The sequence below is a fragment of the Phoxinus phoxinus genome (assembly GCF_949152265.1).
Source record: "Phoxinus phoxinus genome assembly, chromosome: 16".
Classification (NCBI taxonomy): domain Eukaryota; kingdom Metazoa; phylum Chordata; class Actinopteri; order Cypriniformes; family Leuciscidae; genus Phoxinus; species Phoxinus phoxinus.
Window position 1 is genome coordinate 11416805 of NC_136891.1, and position 25317 is coordinate 11442121.

The 25317-nt window shown below is 36.3% G+C and overlaps 1 protein-coding gene and 1 long non-coding RNA gene across 2 annotated transcripts; one reads left to right on the forward strand and one right to left on the reverse strand.

Annotated features, from left to right (window-relative positions):
• On the reverse strand, positions 1–24657 carry LOC306983344. Its single transcript, XR_013794339.1, has 3 exons — positions 24515–24657; positions 894–971; positions 1–727 (listed from the first exon to the last, which is right to left on the reverse strand). It is a non-coding gene; the product is annotated as an uncharacterized lncRNA (long non-coding RNA).
• pdcb (phosducin b) lies at positions 21164–25317 on the forward strand. The gene is made up of 4 exons (XM_079583672.1): positions 21164–21304; positions 23053–23120; positions 23840–23988; positions 24171–25317. The coding sequence occupies exons 2-4, from the start codon at positions 23072–23074 to the stop codon at positions 24684–24686; spliced, it is 714 nt and encodes a 237-aa protein (XP_079439798.1). The 5' UTR covers positions 21164–21304; positions 23053–23071; the 3' UTR covers positions 24687–25317.

Consider the following 25317-nt stretch of genomic DNA (forward strand, 5'->3'; position numbering starts at 1 on the left):
CACGTTCAAGCAGAAGTAATTCTTTATTGAGCGTGGCTGCAGTTCTTTCAAACCGTTTGAACTGTAACAGTGTACATTCAATTGATATTCATTTAGGGGCAGGGATTTACATTGTGATGAGAAATGAAGTATTACAGGTTTTGGAACCTGCCCTAGATAACATTAGTCTCTTCAATTTTGCATTTTCCTAAATTAAACATTTAATAAATTTGTTATTCTTCACCCTCTAATATTAAAACTACCCTCTAATATTACAATCTCAACACTGTAGCACACACATTGTAAAGGAATTTGAATGTAGATTAACATATTTGGAAACTATAAACCTGTCAACACTTGCCATCCATCAGACACATATGAGGTAGTGCTTATAAAAATGCTTTAAGTTGGGTCCTGGAGCAAGATGACAGAGTGTTAACTCATCAATACTGAAACTACAGTGTGCCACACTGCCTGTGGCCCTCCATTTAATGCTGTAAACATTCTCAGACCATAAAAGGAGAGACAAATATATAACATCTTCAGTATGTGCCACTCGCCTCATTCATTGGGTCAGATGACACTGCGTGTCTATGGTTGTTTTGAACTTGTAATATCTTTGTTTAAAAATGAAGAGGACAGTGAAGAAGGACCCAGGGTAGGAACCTTCCCGGATGCCTGTGTTTATAGGAGAGTGTGCCAGTGTCTGCACATGCATATCTCACATACTCAGAATGATTTCACTTTCCTTGAAGGAAGAAGCAAAAATTCCCAGTTTAGGCAATCTGAGCCACACAAAGCCCATCTGCGCCTTACGGATTAATCCCTCTTATCTTGAAAGATGAATAATATATTCTTTATAAAATGACCGGTACTGTATGTTTATTTTGAGCGAGAGCCATCTTTATACTTACTTTGCAAATGCTGCTCACACTTCACCCCGCATGTCGGAATCCAAAAGTTTCCGGTTTCCTTTAAACTTCCTAGCACAACTAAAAAAAAGAAATGAGACTTAAGCACAACAGGAAGTTGGCATTCTTAAGTAACAGACATCTCTTCATCAATCTTAGATACATACAGACATGTAATTCTATACTTTTCCCTTTGAAATGACAGAAAAATACAACCTTGTTTAAAATTATAAAAGTTTCAGGCTGCCCTGGCCTGAACTGCCTCAGAATTTATTATATCTCAACAAAATTCCAGACTTCGTTCTCTGTGTGGTCTCCTTAACGGAAGATAATAAATATAAAAGCAGATTAAACCAGGGACTTTGCCAAAAATGCACTTGACCTAATAATAAAAAGTTTAGTTTACTTTGCTTTACTGACATTTCAGCCATACAATTGTACAGTGGCATGTTCTACAAACACATACTAAACAATAAATAAATAAAACACATTAAACCACGCCGTGCCATAATGCATAGCCACATTCTTATGCATTTTATCTGCATTTATGCCATTTTTCCTCAGTTTTTCATTAAAAAAATGTAATTCTCTCTGTGAATCTGAAAATCTTGGCCTTGCATATGTGTATACATAAACTGCCACAAGCCGTTTGAGATCATTATTGTAAAACAACATTGATTTTCGCAAGTCATCAGAATCATCAGTGAATAATGTATTAAATGTCAGTCCTCACTCAAAGCTATATTGTAAGACTTTAAATAGAAGACCTGGCACAATAAATCATAGTGTTTATAATTACAGTCAGTGCTATTTAAGCATGTTTCAGATTAATGTTCTGAGTCAGGAACTACAGGAATGAGGATATTATAGTCACAAAGGGAAAACCCAACCAAAAACATGAATGAGTTAAAGGTTCTTTGGTAAAATGTCTTCCTTCATTCTTAAATAAACATTTTTTTCCCATGCATGTTGTGATCTCAGGGCCCGTTTCATGTAGAGACATTCTGGTCATAAAACCTGTATAACATTGTAACTATGACATCCACATGCATCAGTATCATGATAACCCTACTACTAATGGACCTCTCCATTCAAAATTTCCAGCTATATCAATCCTGGTCAGTGTCTCATTCTAGACCAGACAGTCTTTGCACAACATCAGCAGAGAAACCAGCATGTCTCAATATCCACTTTACGTCACAACACTGCCACATCACACACTTTGCTACTTCGCCACTCTTCTTGCCTATGGCATGGCCTACATCAGACTACATGCCAATCATATTAGAAAGGGGTGGTTCACACAGAACACGTTTTTCCATTCCAATGCTCTACTTTTCCATTGTTTTTCTATGTAAACACAAGCTAGACGGATGTGTATAACGTTGCGCTCGCGTCTTGCGGCTTTTTGCAGTGTCTCGCGCATGACACACCGTTATAAAAATGTGGCGCTCAAGTTAAATGCAGTTCCAGTTTTTTTTTAAAAAGCGTCTCGAGACGTTTTTCCCCATTCCACTGCCAGCGTCTCCATAAAACCATAAGACCTATAACATGATTAATGATTCTCTCAAGATTAACTCAAAGATGTGGAGCCGAAGAAAAGCTAGCTAGTGTTTGTTATTTTACAACACTGTAACGTGTATATTCTGTTATGTTTTGGTTTGGTTTTCATTCTGTTTGTCTGAGTTCCTAGTTAGTTTCCCTGGTTGTTCATTAGTTTCCACACACCCGTTTCTGTTCTCCTTGATTACGTTCCCTATGTATTTAATCCTTGAGTTCTTTCTGTTCAGTGTCCGGTTTCGTCTTATGTTAAAGTGGTTGTGTTTGTGTGATCTCCTGAGTATTCCGTGTAATCTCCTTCGTCGTACACTTCACTGGAGCCACCTGTGACAATTACTCTACTTATATTGTTAATGTAATGCTTCTCTGGCAGGTGTACTGGAAATCAATGAAAAGAATAACACTAAAATGTCAAAATGGCTTTGCTACAAAAATGTATTTATGCGTTTGCTCTTATTCTTCTGCCTCATGGAATCCAGAAAAACGGCATGTTCAAGGTGTGAAAGGAAATGATATCATTTAAAGTTTACTAGTATTAACACACAAGTTTTAGTAACACACACAAGTTACAAAAATGACCCATTGTTATTCTATCATTTTTAAAACTCCTGTTACAGGGACAATGTTTTTCTAAATAATCTATAAATAATCTTCTAAATAATCTATCATCTAAAAAGCCTTCTGTCTTCACCATCTTCAAATGAGTGCAATTAATTTAACAAACAGTTAAAAACTCCTAATCATGATTGCTCATTTTATTTCTGATCAATTTGGAGCCTTTTTTCTATTACTTGAATAATATCAAATGACTTATTAAACCCATATAGCAGTAAATTAGGAGTCTGTTCTCATGGAATGACTGCAGCAGTAACCGAATGCGTGTTTGATTAGTCACACATACCTGTCACCACTGCTATGGAACATTTTCAAAAGAATGTATTCAAATTTAAAAGACAATTCTTAAAACTGTATGTTTATATACATCTGATTCCCAAGAATTCCTATTTTGAAATTGCCAATTGGCCCCTTGTCCTCTAGGCATGAAACACTACCTTAAATACCTCGGAGTAATCTCAGTATGCAGTATAATATGCTTCAGTGAGTTTGTATAGGTTTTAGTGTATATTTTATTGGCAAGAATGAGGCATTGCAACAAAGACATACCGCTTGACTAGTTTCTGTCTAGCTTCTTATGCAATTAGTGATCAGATTAACAATGGCACACCTTTTCCTCATACTCTTTCTTAGGAAAATTAATTTATTGTCTCTAGTTACTTAGTCACCTCTATAGCTCCATTATAAAAATAATTTGACATATTTGAATATCCTTTAATTTTTAACATGATATGAAAAGGAATGATTCCCCAAATAGTGCGGTTTGTTGAGAAGTGCTTAGTGATCAGACAAATTCAGGTGATAAAAAAAGCCTAAACAATTGCAATGAATTTACACTAAAAAACAGGCCATATACATAATTAATAAGAGAAAAGGTATATGAGTCATAAAAGGAAATTGTTGTGTGCTTTTGTAAGCTTCTTTATGCAGATCTCTCACTGTACAGCATTACAACAATCCCCTGTTTTTCATCAAAAAATAAAAATAAAAACTGTACAATATTTTTTGTTATTCTATCATTTAAAAAACTCCTGTTACAGGGACAATGTTTTTCTAAATAATCTATAAATAATCTTCTAAATAATCTATCATCTAAAAAGCCTTCTGTCTTCACAAAACCATCTTCAAATGAGTGCAATTAATTTAACAAACAGTTAAAAACTCCTAATCATGATTGCTCATTTTATTTCTGATCAATTTGGAGCCTTTTTTCTATTACTTGAATGATATCAAATTACTTATTAAACCCATATAGCAGTAAATTAGGAGTCTGTTCTCATGGAATGACTGAACAGTTCTGGCAGATCAGGTCAGAACCTTAGATGACTGTACAGAAAATCACTGTTAATTAAAATGTTAAATGTTCACGTAGCTACTGGGCTTTTCGTCCAAATAATTATACATGCACACACACCCCGACACGCACACATACTCAGATCTGATTGTGACTGTTTAATTGCTAATATTTGGCTTGCATCTCCAATTTTGTGATCAGTCACCTGAAACTGGAAATTTTGATCTCTAATCTAACAAAGAGAAGGGAATCCCTATTCATACATCAATTTGGAAAATAAGTCACTGGGAGAACAACAATGTCACATTCATTTTAGGTCAACACATAGGCCTACACTTAGTTCTACGTGTTATGTTGAGTGCATTTGTCAAGCACAACGTTTATTGCAAAACTACAGATCAAACAAAGATGTTTTATTTATTTTTATTTATGAGGAATATAAATGTATCAGTAACTACAAGCCATCAAGTGGTCTCGACCTAACTAGCCCCTACTGAGGGACAGCTTCAGGTTACATTCCCAGCAAATTACATAAGCACAATTTCACAAATCAGGTTTTTAAATTCAGCATGAAATTAAATGAATACATTTTTGATCTCGTAAATTCTAAACCAAAATACATAACTTGATCTTCAGGTGAAACGGCAGTATGCTGGACTAATCCAGTATGTTGGTCCAATCAGTTAATCTTCAATGTTTCATTTAGATCTAGCTCCATCTTATCAACAACTTACGGATAGAACCATGTCCCGCCCTACTTTTTTTCTTTTTCGATATCTGTTTCACTTAAATGTGCATCACAATCCAAAGATCTGTCGCTACTTCTGTTACATCGCGATTTTAAACTCTATTTAGACATGTCCCAAACATTGATAAAGCTATAAAATGCCATTAAATTGGAATCGAATCATCTATTACAGTTTTTCTCGATTGCTTAAACACATTTTTTGAAACTATGCCTTGTATTCTCAAAACAGTAAACACAAATCCATAACATCTAACCCAATTCCCCAAACATCCTATTTTCAGGTCAAAATGAAGCTCTACACTCAAAACCATTCACTCTTGCTGAAAAAACAAACTTTGCCCTCAGACAGGACACACAAGCCCTCACAACACACACACTACAACATAGTCTTACACACTGGTGCAATAAATTCAAAACAACATTTTCAAAACTGGTACGATATGTTGCTTGTGGTTCCCCCCTCACAAACCTTTTCACATGATGAACACAAAAGACACAGCCAATGGATACATTGCATATTTTTATTCATTCATGTACTACACAGTACAACACACACCATTGATCTATATAATGACATTTTCTTTCCTGTTTCACTCTTTTTTTGTTTGTTTGTTTACTCTCTCTTCTAAAAAATGTTTTATATTTACTTACAGTAAGATGTGTGTGACCATCTTATGACAGTAAAAGATCACACACAAACCTTATTCTAATATGAAATTGTATTGGAATGGTAAAGAGTGTTGGTGCGTGACAGGAGGGCCTCCACTCAAGGATACATGATGAACAAGTTTAAGAATGTTCCACGTATGGTTGAAATACCATCATTGGCCTAGAAAGACAACATACTGTGAGTCAAGACTATAAAGAAGAAAGGATGCCCTCCCCTCACTGTCTGTGTGAGACTGTACGACTGTTGGCCTTTTCTTGCAAGAAAATAAACATCATCAAAGAAAATTGGAAATGTTTGTCTCTTATTCGGTGAAAGAATGTTGTTTGCCACCACACCTCCCTGAAGGTTCTGTAGGCGACGGTGAAGCGACTTAAATTTGGCCTTACTCGTAGCCCAGCCTCCCTCATAATCATACCATGGACAAGGACATGGTCAACTAAAGTGGCTTGAATTTCATCCGAGACTACTTGTGTTCTTGCCCTTAGCCTTCCTCCTCCTCCTCCTCTCCCTCCTCGACCTCTTTCTTCATGTCTTTCTGGATCCATTGTTCCAAAACTCAATAAACTGATTCGGGCCCTTTTATCTATCTATTGAAGGATCTGATAGATGTGTGTTAAGTTTTGACTCTTAGTGTTTCCACCTGGGGAATTGTGTGCTAACTGAGCTGAAGCTGTGCTGACTTGAGTGAACAATATGGAATACTAGTGCTTTCTAAATGACCACATTGTGTAGGCAATGAGAAATGAAGGGATTTGTGTTTATAGTTTAGTGAAATGGGTGTGCTTTTTGATAAATGGGATTATGGTTTTGAAATTTTAGTTCAAAAGCCTGGTTATAGTGTTTAAGCAATCGAGAAAAACTGTAATTGTGTATTCTTCCATGATGAAAAATTATCATTACGTTCACCCTAAACCAAAATGGGATGGCATTGACGCAGCCATTTGGATCATATATTAAAAACAACACTACCTGGCTGTATTTGCCCAAACAAGGGGGAGGGGGAGAGAGGAGTCAAAGTGTGAAAGTGCCACCAATTCCTTAAACAAGAAATTTGAGGGAATTTCCCACAGACTACATGTCTGATACAACTGATATCTTAGTTACAAGAGGAAACCCTGAAACAGAGAGGTTTTGTTTGAGACCCAGGGACAGCACCAGCTTCCTTGATACTTCCTCACTCTGTTTGTATGAGGGGGAATGTTTCCATAACACTGATACACAGGTCAGCGTAGCATCCTTACATAGTCATAGCTTAAGCTGCCACATAAAATGCATGTCAATAACGGACACATCCTCTAAATATCAGGCGCTTAAGTGCAAAAATGACCCATTACCCAGAACTCTATAGCTCTTGATGTATTTTAAGACAATAGACTAATATTATTTGCTATATTATTCAATTATATTAAATTACTAACCCTATAGCACACGACGTACATCATAGAGATGTCTATTTGATGTCTGCATTTATATCTGGAAGATGTATTTTTTGTGTTCGCTCACATATGTCTCAAAGACAGAGTAAAATTGATATGAAATGTTGGTAATTTTTGGTTTGGTATGGCGGTAAAACTGAACTATCAGGTGAGTAACTTACACTAACTTGTTCATTTGTTTACAGCATGTAAACAGGGTGACTAAACTGATTTAGATTATATAAACATTTTGAGGAGGCTCTGAGAAGAGAAATCAGTATGTTTAGCAGGTGGCATGAAGACAACATTTTTAGTTGAAGCAAATGGTTGGCTGCTGCTGGCAAGACTGCGTTTGATTTATTTTGTTTATTGGTCATCGCAAACACAACCAAAGATATGCACAAAACACTAAAACAAGCTTGACGAATCATGAAGACTTCTTAAAGGTCAACACACACACATATGTGCTCATGTAAACACAAGTGCACATAAACAAGAACCTACGTCATACAACTCACATCCAGGCATGACAAACTGTATTTGGTAATAAGCTTTTGTAAAGTCAATTCGTGGGTGTATTCTTATCATGTTAAGATCATCCGAGACTAATGTAAGTATTTGGGTGCAATCTTCTATAAAATACCAGATCAATATTTCTTAGTCTTCTTCACATACAGCTATTCATATTATTTAGTCAGTTTTAAAAAAAAAATGAAGGCAAAACCTTTCGATTATATTAAAGGATAATGTGAATTGTGTAGTTTAGTCAAAATTTTCTGAAGAGTCTCGATCACTTCATATGATGAACAGATTGAATAGGGGTTATGCGGAGCGCCCAGCGTTCGAACCGGAAAAAAGGGCTAAGCATTTCCACTTTTCACTTCCGCAGCGGTATTAGATCTCTGAGGTGCGGTGATCTCTGAGGTAACTGTTAATTTTCTGTAAATTTTTTTCTTATTATAATAACATTCTTATTTCTGATCAAACTTTAGAGTAAAAAAAAACAAACAAAAAAAAGCCGTAAAACTTAAATCCTTTGTCTAATAGAGTACTCGGGGCTCTGGACGTCCGTTTGGCAATACGGTGTACATCGGAAATTGATAGTATGGGTAGCTCCTGTAAACACAGGCTGTACAAGATTGCTATTAGTACGCTGTGTTTACCTCAGTAGCTGACAGCCGGAAGTAGTTATACCCGTTTTGTAGAACCAGGAAGAATGTTGCGCATAACCCCTATCTAGGCTTTTATTTAAATATAAACATTGATCAGCGAAACCAGAAGGTCAACCGAACCTGCTTGACGCGCAAGAACAAACCTCATTGGTTCTTGAGGAAGCTCAATTGTGCTGCGTAACACGAGAATTAACCTCATTGGTTCTCACACATTAAACGAGCAAGCTTGAGCTTCTATTTAAAATAACTGATGTGTAGGTTGCTGAATGTTTATATGTGAATAAAAGCCTAAATTAAATCTGTTCAGCGTATAAAGCGATCAAGACTCTTCAGAAAAAAATTAGACTACCGCTCAATTCATATGGATTAGTTTTATGATCTTTTCACTTCATGAACTTTCTGAAGCATCAAAGTGGTAGTTGTAGCTGTCAATGGAGGGACAGATTTTATTACAATTATCTTCATTATTTTTTCCGAAGATGAATGGAAGTCTTACGGTTACGTGAGGGTGAGTAATTAATGACAGAATTTAAATTATTGGGTGAACTACCCCTTTAAGAGCTGGGGATGACAGGGATGTTTTGACCTTTTGCAGAGGTTAAACAGATCTAAATGTGTAGGTGACAGCTGTCTAATTGCTGTATTTTCACGTCTCCCCTGAGGCTTAGGCGAAACGGGTAAATCAGTCATAAAACACCTGTGGCAAAACATGTTTTTGAAGTGCAATCATTCTATGACAATGATGCTGGGGCTAATGTGCGGTAATGGTTAATGATCATCATAGTTCATGCACATAGGACATAGTTCATGCACAATGTTCATGAATAGTTTACCCAAAATTAAAAATTCTGTCATTAATCCTTTTCTCATCCTCGTGCTTTTCTAAACCTGTGCGAGATTTTTCTATTCAGTGAAAGCAGACAAGAGCTTTCCAGTTTTGTTCAAAAAAACAAACAAAAGCACCATAAAAGTGGTCCAGACGACTTGTGAGCTATAGTCCATTTCTTCTGAAGCCATATAATGTGCGTGATGAACAGACTAAAATGTATTAGGCTATTCACTCATCATTCATTGAGGAAGCGCAACAATGTAGTGATGGGCACTCTCGAAACACTTCTTCATGAAGATTTGAAAACTTTTGTTTCTAACCACAGTAGCTCGGAGCACCTATGAAACCAACCCGATCTCACGGCAATTCGTACGAATTTTACGAGGTGGCTAATTCGTACCAATTCATACGACCTCACTCGTACGAATTTGTACATTTTTTGCTAAATCGTACATATTTTACGATTTGCCAAAATCGTATGAATTCATACGAATGACCTACCCCTGACCCCGCCCCTAAACCCAACCGTCACGTGGGTTTAGACAAATCGTACAAATTCGTATGAGTGAGGTCGTACAAATTCGTACGAATTAGCCACCTTTTAATCACTCGTACAAATATGTACGAATTGGTCGTGAGATAGCGTTGATGAAACTGGCAAAGTCACGTGATTGAATTCTGATGGTTCAAAGCTAGAGGGTCAATCTGGTGAACACGTGAACCAGTGTCGAATTCGAATATGTGGTTTTAACAGATCTCGGGTCAGTTTTTTGTAATATAGTTTCAGTTTTAATGAATTTAAGTAATTAATGCGTGATAGTTTTTGATAGTTAATTGTCATTTATTAAGTTAATTGAATTGATAAAGTCTTGCCTAAAAACACAAAACAAGCAGAAAGGAATTAAATGAATAAAATAACACAAATTAAACAGACACTTCATATAAACAATTTCTTTAAGGATTTTTAGATTGCATAAAACAAGGAGTGCAAAAAAGCGCTGCATTGGGGGGGTAATTCAACTCATCAAGGGCAAGTTCATCCATTCCCAACATTAACCAGCGCTGACAAAGATGATGCCTGCTCTGTCCAAATGATACCGTTTGATTATGTTAACTGCTCGTCGTCAAAAACGTTTTCTCCTGAAAGATTCGCGCACGTCTCTGTCTCCTCAGTGCCATCACAAGCCCCTGCTCTGCTGGCAACTCCTAACCACTTGAGAGACCTCTCTCGAGCTGTCTTAAATAACCGGGAGAGTAAGAGTGATTCTTAGCTTTAAGAAATGTAATAAATTGCTTTTATTCTTAAGTTTGGAGTAGAAGTAAAATAAAATTCATGAATTCCCAGCACTTAAGACTAATGGCACTTTGATAAGCTCGATAAATACGGGCACAGATCACTCAGGCTTCTCTCATGAACTCACCATGGAGACAGAGCTAACATTACAGTTGATGTCAAGTTTAACGATGACGACTTAAATTAAAGTGTGTATGTCAGGTTAAATTTTTAATTTTGATTAACACAAAATAGTGAGGGGAAATACACGTTTGACAAGTTGATGTATTGTTTTGTATGTTTTTCGATACCTAAAGGCAGAATATAAGATGAAAAAGTTCGTTATTTTCACGAAAGATCGTCTCCCTCATATGACGTCACAGCTCAGCTGCGTTTTAAAAATATGATCTTGACAGAAATGGCTATAAAGCTTATTGTAGGGCAGTTACAGTAATAATTTTAATGATAATTACATTTTCACTCAGACATCTAAACCTTATTTAATATATAAAAAAAAGTGGTATAAAAAAGTATGTATTTAATATATCAAGCTTATTTTAAATACAATTGTGTGTGTTTGCGAACAGTTTAAACAGCACGAGGGTGAATAATGACTAGCCTATATTTTTTATTTTTGAGAGAAAATCCCTTTAACGCCAACAGCCCTCATAAGTGTACTTTTCGATACTCTTGGGTACAAACAAACATCTGATAAATGACAACTTACAGTGTAATAAAGTTTGTCTCTGTGATGTTTGTATCTGTTCTTCAGTTTAAGATCAAACAGGAAGTGGTTGCTGTGCGTGTACTGTCACCTGGTGGCGGTAAAGAGACCCTGCTACATGAGTCACTTACTTTTCTCGCAGAGAGAGGGGACCTCAGACAAAAAGAATAATAAGCTTATGAATGAGCGTGGGTAAGTTTAGAAAGTAAATGACTAAGATCGGTGTGTAAGAAGAACAGGAAAGTGAACCATCGCGTTTCCATGCAGGAATACCTGATTTACGTTAGTCCTACCCTTCTCAGTCTGTCCAGAGGAAATGAGGAGCCCTTGAGGAATTCTGACCACTTATTCTAAAGCAATATCGGGCGTTCAGATCATTCATATCCACCGTAAATGGAAACGTGGGCGTATAGGACCATATACAGTAGGCTACATTGATAGGACAGAGAGGTGTAACCAATTCCTTTGTGGGTCATTGTGATGCAGCCTCATTCATTTGAAAAGGTAGAAAATAGAAACTCCACTGTAGTCTGAGTCAGTGGTTTTCGTAACGTTGATCCGACAGGTTGTGAAACACTATGTTTTAAAGTGCATACTGGCTTTCGTTTGCATGTAGATGCTTGTAAAAAAGGAAATGGGAGTGTTTCCTGTATTGTTTCAGAAGAGGGCACACAATTTTAAAGGGATAGTTCTCCCAAAAATGAGAAGAGGGGAGTCATATATATATATATATATATATATATATATATATATATATATATATATATATATATTGTGGTCAACATGCTGTCAATTGGTCTTAACTTATATGTGACACTGGACTACAAAACCAGTCACATGGGTACATTTTTTTAAATTGAGATTTATACATCATCTGAAAGCTAAATAAATAAGCTTTCGATTTATTTATGGTTTGTTAGGATAGGACTACATTTGGAAATGGAAAATCTGGATTCTACTTGTCCATTTATGTTCACGCTTTTGCTGCATCCACTCACAAAACTAAATGTTTTATATATTTACAGTAGGAAATGTACAAAATATCTTCATGGAACATGATCTTATCTCTTATTTCTTTAAATATCCTTATGATATTTGGCATAAAAGAAAAATCGATAATTTTGACCTATAGCTACAATGTATTGTTGGCTATTGCCACAAATATACCCGTGCGACTTGTGACTGGTTTTGTGATCCAGGGTCACATATATTCCTTAACCTGGAATATTCCTTTAATCTGTTAAGCCAATAAATGGCCAGAAATAGCGACAACTAAAACTATGAAAGTGACTTAAAAGGGGAACATTACCTATAGTCCACTTAGCTATATCTCAGACGTATGCAAACATTCATGCAATGAATAGCTTTGCAAAAATTGCAGGTATTAGAGTATGACGATATATCCATGGTATATATATTGTTTGAGATTTTGCTATATTGTGTATATCACGGTATATAAATATATACCACTATTGACACTTCAGAGTGATAAAATGCATGGATGAGAATTTAAAGAGCGGTGCTTGAAGTTAAAAAGGGTTATAAGCACAATATATCCTGAAAAGGAACTTGGTGCGGTGCTCGTGCTGACTGGCTCACTGCTAAAGTGCTCTGACAGAAACCTGCGTCTCTCAGAAGCGGTCGCGAATGTTCGATGACTCTTTCACGTATTATTGCGTTTGAATGGTCGAATACACATACAATTAATTCAAAATGCCCATCATGTGGAGCATTCATGTAAACTGAACACAACCAGTTATTTCTCAAGGGAAAGTAAACAGTTGGGTGTAAACCAGTATCAGTATAATGGATCTCTGCATCTGGTCTTAAAGTGACCGCAGCCTAATATACCTACCTGCTGCTCTGTGTCATTAATGTGAATCAAACAAAAGAGAAAATATCTTACTGCTCTTGGTCCATGTACCTTCTGGTCATTTGAGTTTCTACTTACAGAGAAATGAGAAACGGTTTGATATATATTGTTTTTGTTTTTTAGAAATACAAGGTTTTTCATGTTTTTGGTTCATGGGTAAAAATGCTTTATGCTTTAATATTTGTTTTGCATGTGTGGGTGGCCCTGAAAAGGCCCTTTAGTCAAACCTCCCCAGTCTTCTGTACTACATTATATGCAGTAACCGCAAGCTCAATTCAGGCGAGTCAAGCAACAGCAGAATTTATTTTTATTTTTATATATATAATAACAATTTGTGTTAGTAATATCAGCAATATTTAAAAATTTTACATTTGGTTATTAATTTTTTGTACTAATTCAAACTACATGTTAAAGGGCACCTATTATGACATTTAAAATGTTCCTAATGTTGTTTAGGGAGTCCCCAACAACAGTTTTACGTGCATGCAATGACAAAAAACACTTTTGTTTTCGTATAATATGCATTTATTTTTACCTGATTTGCTCACCGACTCCCAAATGATTCGTTCAACGACTCATTTTTCCAAACCCCTCCTTTGCGCGATGCTAATCTGCGTTGATTGGTCAGATGACCCAGCAGTGTTTACATAGATAATACTTATTGTTTAACACGGAGTACAATGATGCTTTTATCAATTAAATCGTGTTACAATAATGATTATAGTCCACTGCTTTGTAGTTTGTAGTAAAAAAATAAAAATAAGATAAAGAATTTAATGTTATGTTAGCGAGCATAGCCCAGAGTTCATATTGTAAAAGCACAATCAGTCTTTGTTTGCATTAGCCCGATGCATAAACATAACATTTTTATAAATAAAAAAATGCAGTTACGTTTCTACGAGGTATTACTTTATTCTTTAAGACAACTCCGAAAACAACGACAAACACTTCACATTTCTCAATACAATTGTCATTGAAGACCTGGAAGCTAAACGGTGCTTACACAACAAACAAAATAATTATTAAGCATGCTACATAAAACATAAAAGCAACAATTATTAATAACACTTACAGGTTGTGATACGGAGGAGGAAGCTGATGCAAATACATGAACCTTCCTTCAATATCAGCCGGCTCGCGAATCCAAGTTTGATTGCATTTAAAAAGCAATCGTCTTCAAAATGGCGCGAACAAAGCACAAGGCTCGGACTATACTTCTGTGGTATAGCTGTATATATGAATTGTAGCCACTTAGTCTTCAAATGCTCCTCCTTGGGCAGATGAAAAAAGTTGGCTTTTGAGTCGCACTTCAGAACACAGCGTCTCGTCGCCATGATGTTTTCCCTGGCCTTGGAGCGCAATAAGTGAGCGTATCGTATTCAAATAACTTTACAAGTTGACGTCATCTAGTCAGAGAAAAAGCTTCTGTCTTCTAACGATTCATAAAAATGACTCAGAGTCGACTCTTACTTTTGAAAGACAATAACTTTATATATGGTGCACTTTCATATTTCAAACTTTGCAGGATGTTTTTGTTCACTTAGATCTATGTTACACACTACATGAAAGGTACATTTCAAAATTCCATAATAGGTGCCCTTTAAATAAACCTACCATATACATATTTTTGTTATAGTGTATTTGTCCTGGTGTCTGTAATTTGCTTCTTTTTTCTTATTTTTAATAACAGAAATTAGATAAAAATAACACAAAATAACTATATCATGATATATATGGTTATCGTGAAATAAAAGTTTTCATATCGTTAAATAAGAGTTGTGTGTCCATTCCTAGCAGGTAAGCAGACCATGCAGGGCCAATACAGGACAAACGCAAGGAAAGAAGAAGAAGACCACCCATAGCAGGTATCACCTAAAACCTGCGGTCACAACTCCCTGTTGTTATGATGGTGCCATGGCAAGCCCTGATAGGTATTCCTAACGGGGTTTACATTTACACCACACCCAGTTACAATGACAAACCATTTGAACTACTGAAGGGGGGTGGCGGTGTGCATTCTCACCTGCTGGTGATCCCGATATGGGTGTGTATCTCCAAGAGCAGAAACGGAGCCACTTTTACCTCGAATGACTAATAACTTACAGTTCACCTCCCACACTTTAGGTTTGTCAAACCACTCTTTGATCAGCAGAAAACATGGAGAAATTCCTCTTAGTCATTGACAGGGAGATAAAGACAGAAAGTGTGAGTAAAAACAGAATCATTGCATTGTTGACTCCTCATTTCAAGTCGTATACCTCCATGGAACGCATTACATTCTCAATTACATCAGGGTGGGAAATTAGCACCCGCCACCCGCCGAGGGCGGGTACTTTTTCAAAGTGGCGGGTCACTTTGCCGTGTATACCAGCCACAGTGGCGGGTGGATTATAATAATGCTGCGTTCGCACCAAAAGCGAATACAGTTCGCAAAAATTAGCATCCACCGAGGGACCAGGACAGGACCACCAGACGCGCATAAACGCGTCTTTACATTGACTTAACATTGAATGTATTAAGTAGTAACCAATAAACACATGCTGCGAGTGATTTCATTGTACGGATTGGACAGCCTTTGTCAAAGAATGCGGTTGCTAAGTAACAATAATACACTTTTGTCGAGTAACTCTTTTGATTGGTTTTCAGCGCTGCGTGTCACGGCGCTGAAGAGACCGTTAAACACTGTATAACTTATACACAGAGCCGTCGCATAGGCTGTGCGAACGAGAAGGGTATTCCTGCACAACGGGAGGCTGCAGTTTCAGGACCCCAGTTTTAGGACCGCAGTTTTAGGACCCTAGTTTAATGTGACAGCGCCACCTACAGAACTGGATTACCAAAAACACAAATTTAACCCCTTTCGCGGCAAAGATAAAAGATCACATTGTTGATCACAACAGATTGTTGTTCAACATTCATTACTCGTTAAAACATCACACTCTTACTTATTTTATCTGGACAAACTGAGCATCATTAGAAAGATTTAAGACTCGATAGTGTTAATGATAAAACTCAAACAGCGAACACAGAGAAATCTGGGTCTCCTCTTCCTGATTTGCGTCAGTAATGTACGCAAGTCTCATTCGCTGTACAGCTGTCAATCATCTCACGTGGTTCAACGTGACAATAATCCTGCTCTTCTGCATGACGCGGTCCTGTTATCCGTGATAACAAAGCTAAGACACATCTCTTCACCTGAAACAAGAAGCTAATAAATGCATGATTTGGAGTATATGTGGTTTGTGTGTGATTTTCGTGCAATTTTAGGTATTTTCATATGAAATAAGAATGTTTACAGTATTGCCAAGCAAGTATAGCCATTAGCTGCATATAAATTGCTTTATTATACCATATTTCAACATCTTTTTATGACTTAAAACCATTTTAAACTGCGACCGGAATATGGTACAAATATCCTATCTTACTCGATGGTGGTTTAAAGTGAGCTTTAAGTAAAAGTTTAATATTAATATTTTAAATTGTGTCGTGTAGCTTGATGCTACTTGCTCTAATCCACCTGCTGCAGGAGCTATTCTATTCCATAATCTTATTTGTTAAAATATATATATATTTTCTAATGAGACTTAGGATCAAGGTGGATCTTGATACCATGTACAAACTAAACCACCTGGATCCTAGAACTGCGGTCCTGAAACAGCAGCCGCCGCTATATCATCCAGTTCGGTAGGTGGCGCTGTCACAAAAAACTAGGGTCCTAAAACTGTGGTCCTAAAACTGCGGTCCTAAAACTGCAGCCTCCGGTTGTGCAGGAATATACTACTGGTGCGAACTGTGCAACCGCACAGGGCCTCGCGCCACTAGGGGGCCTCGCAATCTTGCGTTTTTTATTATTACTATTATTATTTTTAATTTTGTCTTTTGTGGTGGAACACGCAATGTAATGCTATACAGAAATATATAGTTTGCATCTTAATTTAATCTTTGTTTTATCTTTGTTTTATTATTTTATTAGTTCATTAACTAATTGTTAACTCAACTAATTTAACGTAAAGAGCTGGATACTAATTAGCCGAAATAAATGTCAACTAGCCTAAATGCATTGATTAGAATTTCCATAGAATAAAGATTTTTATAGTCGACTAGTAGCCTAGTCATTCATTTAAGCAATTAGTCAACTAATCTCACGTTTATATTAATTTCTGCTTAAATAGGCTACTGAGTGCATGGAGGAATAGCCTATTCCGCGCTCAAGCGCATGCATAAATCTTGCCCCAAAGCAGGCTAATGATAATATGTCTGAAAAAATAACGAGGCATTTTTATTGTTTATTAATAAAAAATATATATTTTTAAATCAGTGTCGGCTGCAAACATATCTATATACATCTCCGCTGTAAAGTGGATATGCCTTTAGAGAGAAATGCACCTTATGGATTACAGCCTAATCAGCCGGTATTTGCTTTCGATTTGAATTTTTTCGTTTAAAAGCGGACATTTAAAGCTTTATATCGAAATATTCATCATGTTTTTGAGGCTATACACTGTGTTTCAGTTCATTTTTGAGACGCGCTCCAGTTTGCGCATTTTTGAGATGCGCTCGGCCCTGTTTGTTTTATTTTATTTTATAAAAGCACAACGTTTTCTTGTTGTTGAGAGTTTACACAAATAAAAGTACTTGCGACTGATGCATTATTCTTTTCTGTATGACCAGAAAAGATTGAGTAGCCTATTTAAAGTTGTTTCCACTGTTGATAGGAAAATGAAAGTGTTCGCGCCGACGCCTGCCGCAGTGCGCGCTCCACGTCTCCGCACAATCACTTGGATATGCACCTATACTAGCGAACATTAAGGCCTATCTAGGTTAAAGTTAGAGCGAGCTGCCATGCCAGACGGATAATTCCTTTTCATGTTTAACAAATAAAATCATGCATTTTCTAGGCCTACCTACAGCGAGTAAGCGCTGCTCCAGTTTGAAAAAGGTAAAAGCATAACGAGCGTAGCGAGAGAGGGGCCCAACTGAGGGGGATGCAGAGATGTTGCTGCGTCTTTATATAATTACATTTCTGATTGTTTAAATTATCAGCCCTCGGTAGCCCCCTTAAAATGCGGGGCCCCAGGCAATAGTCCGTCTTGCCTGCCCTATTGCGGCGCCTCAGACTATGTTCATGATTATGTTGTATTATTCTACTTGATAAAAACGTATTGCAGCGAGTCGAGCGAGATTATGCGTGCAATAGAACTAGAACAGTTATGCGTGACTGTTCCACATCAAAGAGCAGGGCCTCGCATTTCAAGTTTGCACAGGGCCTCGCACCCCACCTGCGACGGCACTGCTTATATACATAGCTAAGCTGAGAATAAAAATAAAATAAAAAGTGTATAACATTATATATAGCTGAGCTGAGCTGGTGCAGAAGAAAGGGAAATTATTTTTAACCATGCGCGCGCGCTCTCTACACTGCTGAAGCGCGGATGATCTGAAAACACAGACAAGCTGGAGTTCAGCGATCTTTATTTGAGATTTTCTACTTAAATTAAAGTGTCATTCAGTCGGTCTGTGTTCTGTCACGAGCCGCTTGCGCTGTTTGTGCGACTAAATCTGCGATCAAAATGCAGGCTGATATCCAGCAGTGTTTTAATGTTGATCATAGGCTATATGAGCAAGAATGCAATGTTTCCCGAATATCCACACGATTTCAAATGTGACATTGATTTTATACAACAGTAAAAAAAAGGGTAACATTTAAGTGATGTACTGCATTTAAAACAGTATAGTCAGGCTTATTGCTCTATTTTGCAACGAAATCTGTGGCTTTGAACGAATCGTGAGATTCAATGAATGAATGACTCGATGACCGCCACCTACTGGCTATTTTAATATAATATTTTTATTAATATTAAAAACGTTTTTTAACATTGCATATTTATTGAACATTGTTTTATTTAAAGCATTATTTCTTTTTAAAAGGTATTATAAAGGTTAAAAATTAAATGAAAACATTTATTAAAGGGGGCGAATATTGTCCCTTAATGGAAAAGGTGTGACTGCAGTCTAAGTGGAAGAGAGGAACTTAGGAAAAGGGATATGTAGAATTGCACAAGTGCTACTGCTAAAGAGTGCAATGTAAATAATTTCTCATAAGCTTAATTGAATGGCCTAGAGAGAATAATTATGACATTTTCTGTCTAAAGACTACATATAAAATAGCTACCTAAAGTAACTGCAGTTTACTAAAAGTAATGACTAAAAGTTTGCATTCATAAGCATTTTCGTCTGAAGATGAAGACTAAGACTGAATCAAAAATGGTTGCCAAAATGAACACTGGCCTACACACACCAAGCGGACTACAACGCTGTTGCGTATGTATTAAATATGACTGATCATTTAAATAAAATGTTTTATTTAATTCAAGTAGCCTACATAGTAGCCTACATAATTATTTTACAGGGTTTAAAATTTATACAGATTTGATATTTTCCCCTCATACTTATGTTGGAATGGGTACGAAGTTGGCATTGAATTTAATTTGAAATGGTATTAAAAAGGTCTTAAAAAGCCTTGAATTTAAGCTGGAGGATCCTGGGGGTACCCTGAAATAAATAAAAAACGTATTAAAGCAATTTCTTTCTTGCAATTTGAATTCCGGAAAAAGTGGCTGGTAAAAAATATAAGTGGCTGGTCAAATTGGGCATCCACCAGCCACTGTGGCTGGTGGACAAAAAAGTTAATTTCCCACCCTGAATTACATTAATAAGAAAATGAAAGGAAAGGAAAATAAAAGAAAATAAATAATGGCATATGTGCATGTCTTCATAAACCATATGGTTTAAATATCATGCATTTTTTTTAAAAGACCCCAATTAGGTCAATGTATTTTTTTTTAAATTCAGTCGAAATTGTGTATTTTGTTACATTGCTCAATGTGTCATCATTTAAGATGAGCACATCATGCTTTTCTACATTTTACTTGAAATTCCTGAAAAAAATAACCACATTTAAATAATAATAATAATACATCACTTTATTTATAGTCAAAATCTGTATTTATGATAAAAGAATGTTTTTTTGTGTTTAAGTAATAAAATGATGTGTCATGTCAGTGACTGAGTTAATCTAAATCATTTTTGTTTGTATTTGTGATATCAGTAGGAAGGATACAGCAAGGAATAGTTAGGCTGAAAAGTTTTTTTTTTTTTTTTTTGCACTAATGAGGCCAATCCTATTTATGTACCATCTGTGCGTTTACATTCAATGAGCCAGAACGTTCAGTGCTGCTTTATCTCATCTCCATATTCCTATCTCTCGGTCTCTCTCACTTACCCAGATTCTCTTCATTTATCTATCCACCCATCCGTCCCTCCAATATTTAGTAACTACAATTCATATTTAATGCATATTGCATGCGTCACATGATCCTTCAGAAATAATTATAATATGCTGATTTAGTGCTTAAAAAACATTTCTTATTATTATCAATGTTGAAAACATTGTGGAAACCATGATTACATTTTTTTAATTATTAATAGAATGCTAAAAAAAACTGCGTTTATTTGAAATAGAAATCTTTTGTAACAAGGTAAAAGTCTTTACTGTCACTTTTGATCAATTTAATGTCTCCTTTCTGAATGAAAGCATTCATTTATTTAAAAAAATCATACTGACCCTAAACTTTTGAACGGTAGTGTGTATTTTTTTAAATTATAGTAGATAGAAAGAGAGAGAGTGGGCTAAATTAACCCTTTCAATCTCTACATCCTTCAATCTCTGTTATCCTTTTCACCAACTTTAAGTTACATTCTGGCTCACAGTCATCAGCATTAGAACTATTAAAATACTGCAGTGTCCAAAACACTTATGCTATCCCTCTTTATAAGTTAAGATTAGATGCAAGCAGATCTGATGTAGTGTCAGAAACCAAAACCTTTTTCTTACATTTCAGCATCATTTTTTCACATTTTCCCTCATTCTTCCCCACATTATTCTCAATATCGTCCTTATCCTCTTGTACTCTTACCAATCTCCTCTCTCAGCTATGGTACCTTTATCATTGGTTGTGTTCTAAACAGTGTCCAATTACTGCACTTAAATCCTCTTAAGTTCCCTGTGCTATTTCTGCAGCACAGAGTTGTCCAAAGTATCTTGACTTAGAAAAGCTTCTTTGTGCCCTCCCCATGCACACTCAAAAAAGCATGAAGGACAAGCCAACGGTGATAGTGACCACATAACAGCTCACGGAAGGCTAGCTCACTGAAGGGACGTACTCGGACGGTACAAAAAAAGGTGAGCAGGCAAACGTTTTAATTTTGCAGATTAGAACTGATTTACTCATACAGTCACAGAATTTTTTAAGTCTATTCAGTTTCATGCTTATATGCATCTTATATAGTCTTAATTTCCTGTTTGTTTTGTTTTACAGGTTTAAGTCAGTCACAGTGTTATTTAACTAAAGTCTATGTAATCATAGGCCTGAACATATTTTTGTATCTATAAGGTAACAGCCATATAGATTGCATGAAACTTAAAAAAAAAAAAAAAAACACTTTGACTTACACATTGAAAGTTACAGCAGAATTCCTGTTTTTGAATCTAAAGCAAGCCTTTGAGCTGGGGTTTTTTTAAGCGGTTGTCTCAGATGATTTGATGTACTGTAGATAGCAGTAGTGTTGTCTACATTGTCTACAAAAAAGATTTATTTATCTTAGAAAAGTATGCAAACTTTCATGCCATGTGTATTATTCTGCATGATTCAACAAGACTTAAAGATTCAGATCAGACTGAAAGAAAAACATTCAGAAAGACTTTGATAAAGTAACAAAGAATAAATGTGCCTAAAAACAGTATTGCAAAGCCTTATTTCCATCATCAAATTTGAACAGTGTTTGAGGAACTCAAATTTAATGTTCGATAATCATAAACGTTTAAACATGAAAATGTGGATTATTGGGACAATTTTTGCAATTGAGATGACTGGGGAAAAGTGTCCTATCCTGGAACCCCCTATATATATATTTTTTTTTTAAAGGAAAGATTAGAATCTTAAGAAACCATTTTCCAAGACACAAACTGAAATGAAAGACTGTGGTGATAATATCATGCTTTTTAACTTTTAACAAAGAGTAATCTGTGTGCTCAAAACAACCGTCAAAGTTTAAAATAAAAAAAGATAACAAGGAAAACTGAAGCAACCTCCAAAGCTACTTGACAGGATTCTAACGGTCGCCACCTGAGCCGAGGAATTGCATCATAGCTGTAATCTCAATTAGCGATTGTGATTTACTGAGAGTAGTGAAAGGTACTGGTGCTGCGGGGGCGTGAGGTCAGAGGCTAGCGGGGCAAAATGAAGATTCTTAAGCTCTAGTATTAAGCTGCTAATCTGCTGCGGTGACATGCACGCATTTGAAGTGGGAAAAAAGAATCAGTTTAATGTCTGATCTGAACACAAACAATTATCTATATTGGTCATTTTAATATTGGCATCAAGGTGGTATGTAAGATTTTTATGTAATGTTATTATTGGTATTGCTTGTAGAATCAAATAGTAAGGTGCATTAAAAAGACAAAAAAGTAAACCGACTAAATCCAATTTAAAGTGTCAGGGTTGAAATGGGAGTTGATGCATGTCCTGAATTAATCGAGGACAGTTAATTTGTCATTCCATGACATCATATCGCCGACGTCCACTCGTGCAAACAAATTGGATCATGGGGTAATCTAATCTTCTTAATCCCGATAAACCTATTTCTTCCAAGAAAGAGTGATCAGGTTTGGCGACACAGAGACACTGTCCACATGTCAACTTAAGTAGTTTTGATGCTATACTTTGTTAGAATTTAATACATTTATTAAATGAATCTTGAGTGCCTTAAAAGCCTGAAAATAACTGTTAATATGTCTATTGTCTTCTTTGTTAAGAAGATAGTAGTTCAGAAACGTATAACTTTTGTTCCTTTTATTGAAAAAAATCTGAGAATGTGATTTATTTTGTATAGATGTGATAAATATAGATAAAGATTTGATCTTTTCCCACAGATAATCAACAGATAAAAATGTCTGACAGAATGGTGGACGAGGAACCAGTGATGGTAACTCACACAGGTCAGTATGGCTCTTATTGTTCGTGAGACTGTAAAGTTAACGTGTCATAAGGTAGGGGAAGTGATCTAATGAATCAAAAGCATGCAGAATGGGAACAGAAAAAAAAACAAAAAATAATAATAATATATATATATATATATATACTTATTGCACCTGGATTTCCCAAACTCAAGTTTGTGAGAGAAGTGCAGGGAGTTTGTGAGTTGATGAAAAGCTAATAATTAATTAAATGATAAAAATGAATTCATTTAAAATAGACCCAATCAAAATAAAACGTTTACATTTTTTAAAAAGATTTGTTTACCTGCTCGTCATGTGACCATTTACCGACATCAGAGAACCATGTAATTTAAATATTAACTTAAAATCTCAGAAAATGTTTAAGGTTAAAGAGGTTTACCTGACAAAAAAGCTTCCTAAGCACGGTATTCTTGTGTATAAATCAAAGATTGGTGCACACATGAAAACCTTGCGTTAGAAGCAGGAAACTGAATTATTGAAATGACATCAGTTTGTGGACATTTCACTCATTCCCCCACCCCCCATCTTAACCATAGAGACAAAATACATTTCTATAAAATATGTCTGACCTGACTTGATCTGATATCATCCACCATTAAAACTGAGCTGACTATAGTAGGCTATATAGCTTGTCTTTATGGTTGGCTGTCTACGTATTGATGTAATCCAGTTTCATTTTCTTCTCCAACCATCTCTAGGCCCAAAGGGTGTCATCAATGACTGGCGTAAATTTAAATTGGAGAGCATGGACCAGGAGGTTCTGCCTCCCAGCAAGAGAGAGCTGCTAAGACAGATGTCGTCCCCTCAGAAACCCAAAGACGGTTGTGTGGGTGGATTCAATCGCAAGGTTGTCCCTTTTGACTACGATTTCAAAATGAAAAAATAAAAAAGACTACGCATTTCTGAATTAGGTTGTAATAAGTGGGGTCAAAGTTTCTTTACATGAATGGATTTGCTCCCAAATATAAATGCAGTTACTCCCAAAACTCTGCAAGCTTTGAATTTCCCTCCTTTTCTTTCCCTTCCCAGATGAGCGCACAGGAGTACGAGTTAATAAAGGAAGATGATGAAAAAAGTCTGCGTAAGTACCGCAAGCAATGCATGCAGGTGATGCACGAGCACCTGAGCTTCGGGCCCAAATTCGAGACTGTGTATGACCTTGACAGTGGCGAGGCCTTTCTAGAGGTCATTGAGAAGGAGCACCGGCTCACAGTGGTGGTGGTGCACATCTACAAAGATGGAGTGAAGGGGTGCGATGCGCTTAACAGCTGCATGGATTGCTTGGCCTCCGAATATACCAGTGTGAAATTCTGCCGCATTCGAGCAGCCGCCACCGGAGCTGGCGAGCGTTTCTCAGATGACGTTCTGCCTACCTTGTTAGTGTACAAGGCTGGAGAGCTGCTGGGGAACTTCCTGGCTGTTACGCAGCATTTCAACGAGGAGTTCTTTGCTACTGATGTAGAGGCCTTCCTCAATGAATATGGACTGCTGCCAGTGAAGGAGTGTGGCGCTGGAGCTGAGGAGGATGAAGCAGATGTGGAGTGATTAAAAGATGGCAGACAGTAAGAATGGATGAAATGAATGGGAGGAATCTGACAAGAATAAGTTTCATTATTCTTCAGTTAACATGATGAGATGCGTCCGTTTGCACACACAGCTCAACGTAAAGATCTCTTTAAGCACAGTAGAGAAAACTATACATGTTTTGTACAGTTTTAAAAGCAACATGAACGAAATTGAGTCAAGAAAGATAATGACATATTAAACTATCATGTTTTCTCTTATAACTGCATGACTGTAAAATAGATAAGAATGAATTAGTGTCTACTTATGTACATATTGTACATGTGATTGCATGTAGCAAAAGATATGCAAATAAGAATGGCCCAGGATCGTTTTTAGAGCTCTTTCTTTAGAAGCAGCAAAACGTTATATTTTCTAATGGCTTCCAAACTGTGAATTGCTTCTTAAACTATATGCATGCCCATCTTTTTGATTTTCTGTGTACAGAAATTTGGTTTAAGGAGTATCCTGAGTAAAATTTTATTGTTTTGGTTTGCATGCACAAGCTGTCTTACTGTAAACTGGTTTGGCTGAAATTTTGCATAAACCAAGAGGTTTTGATGTAAATTGTATTTTTTTTAGGCATACGTAAATAAATTAAAATGGAAACGTT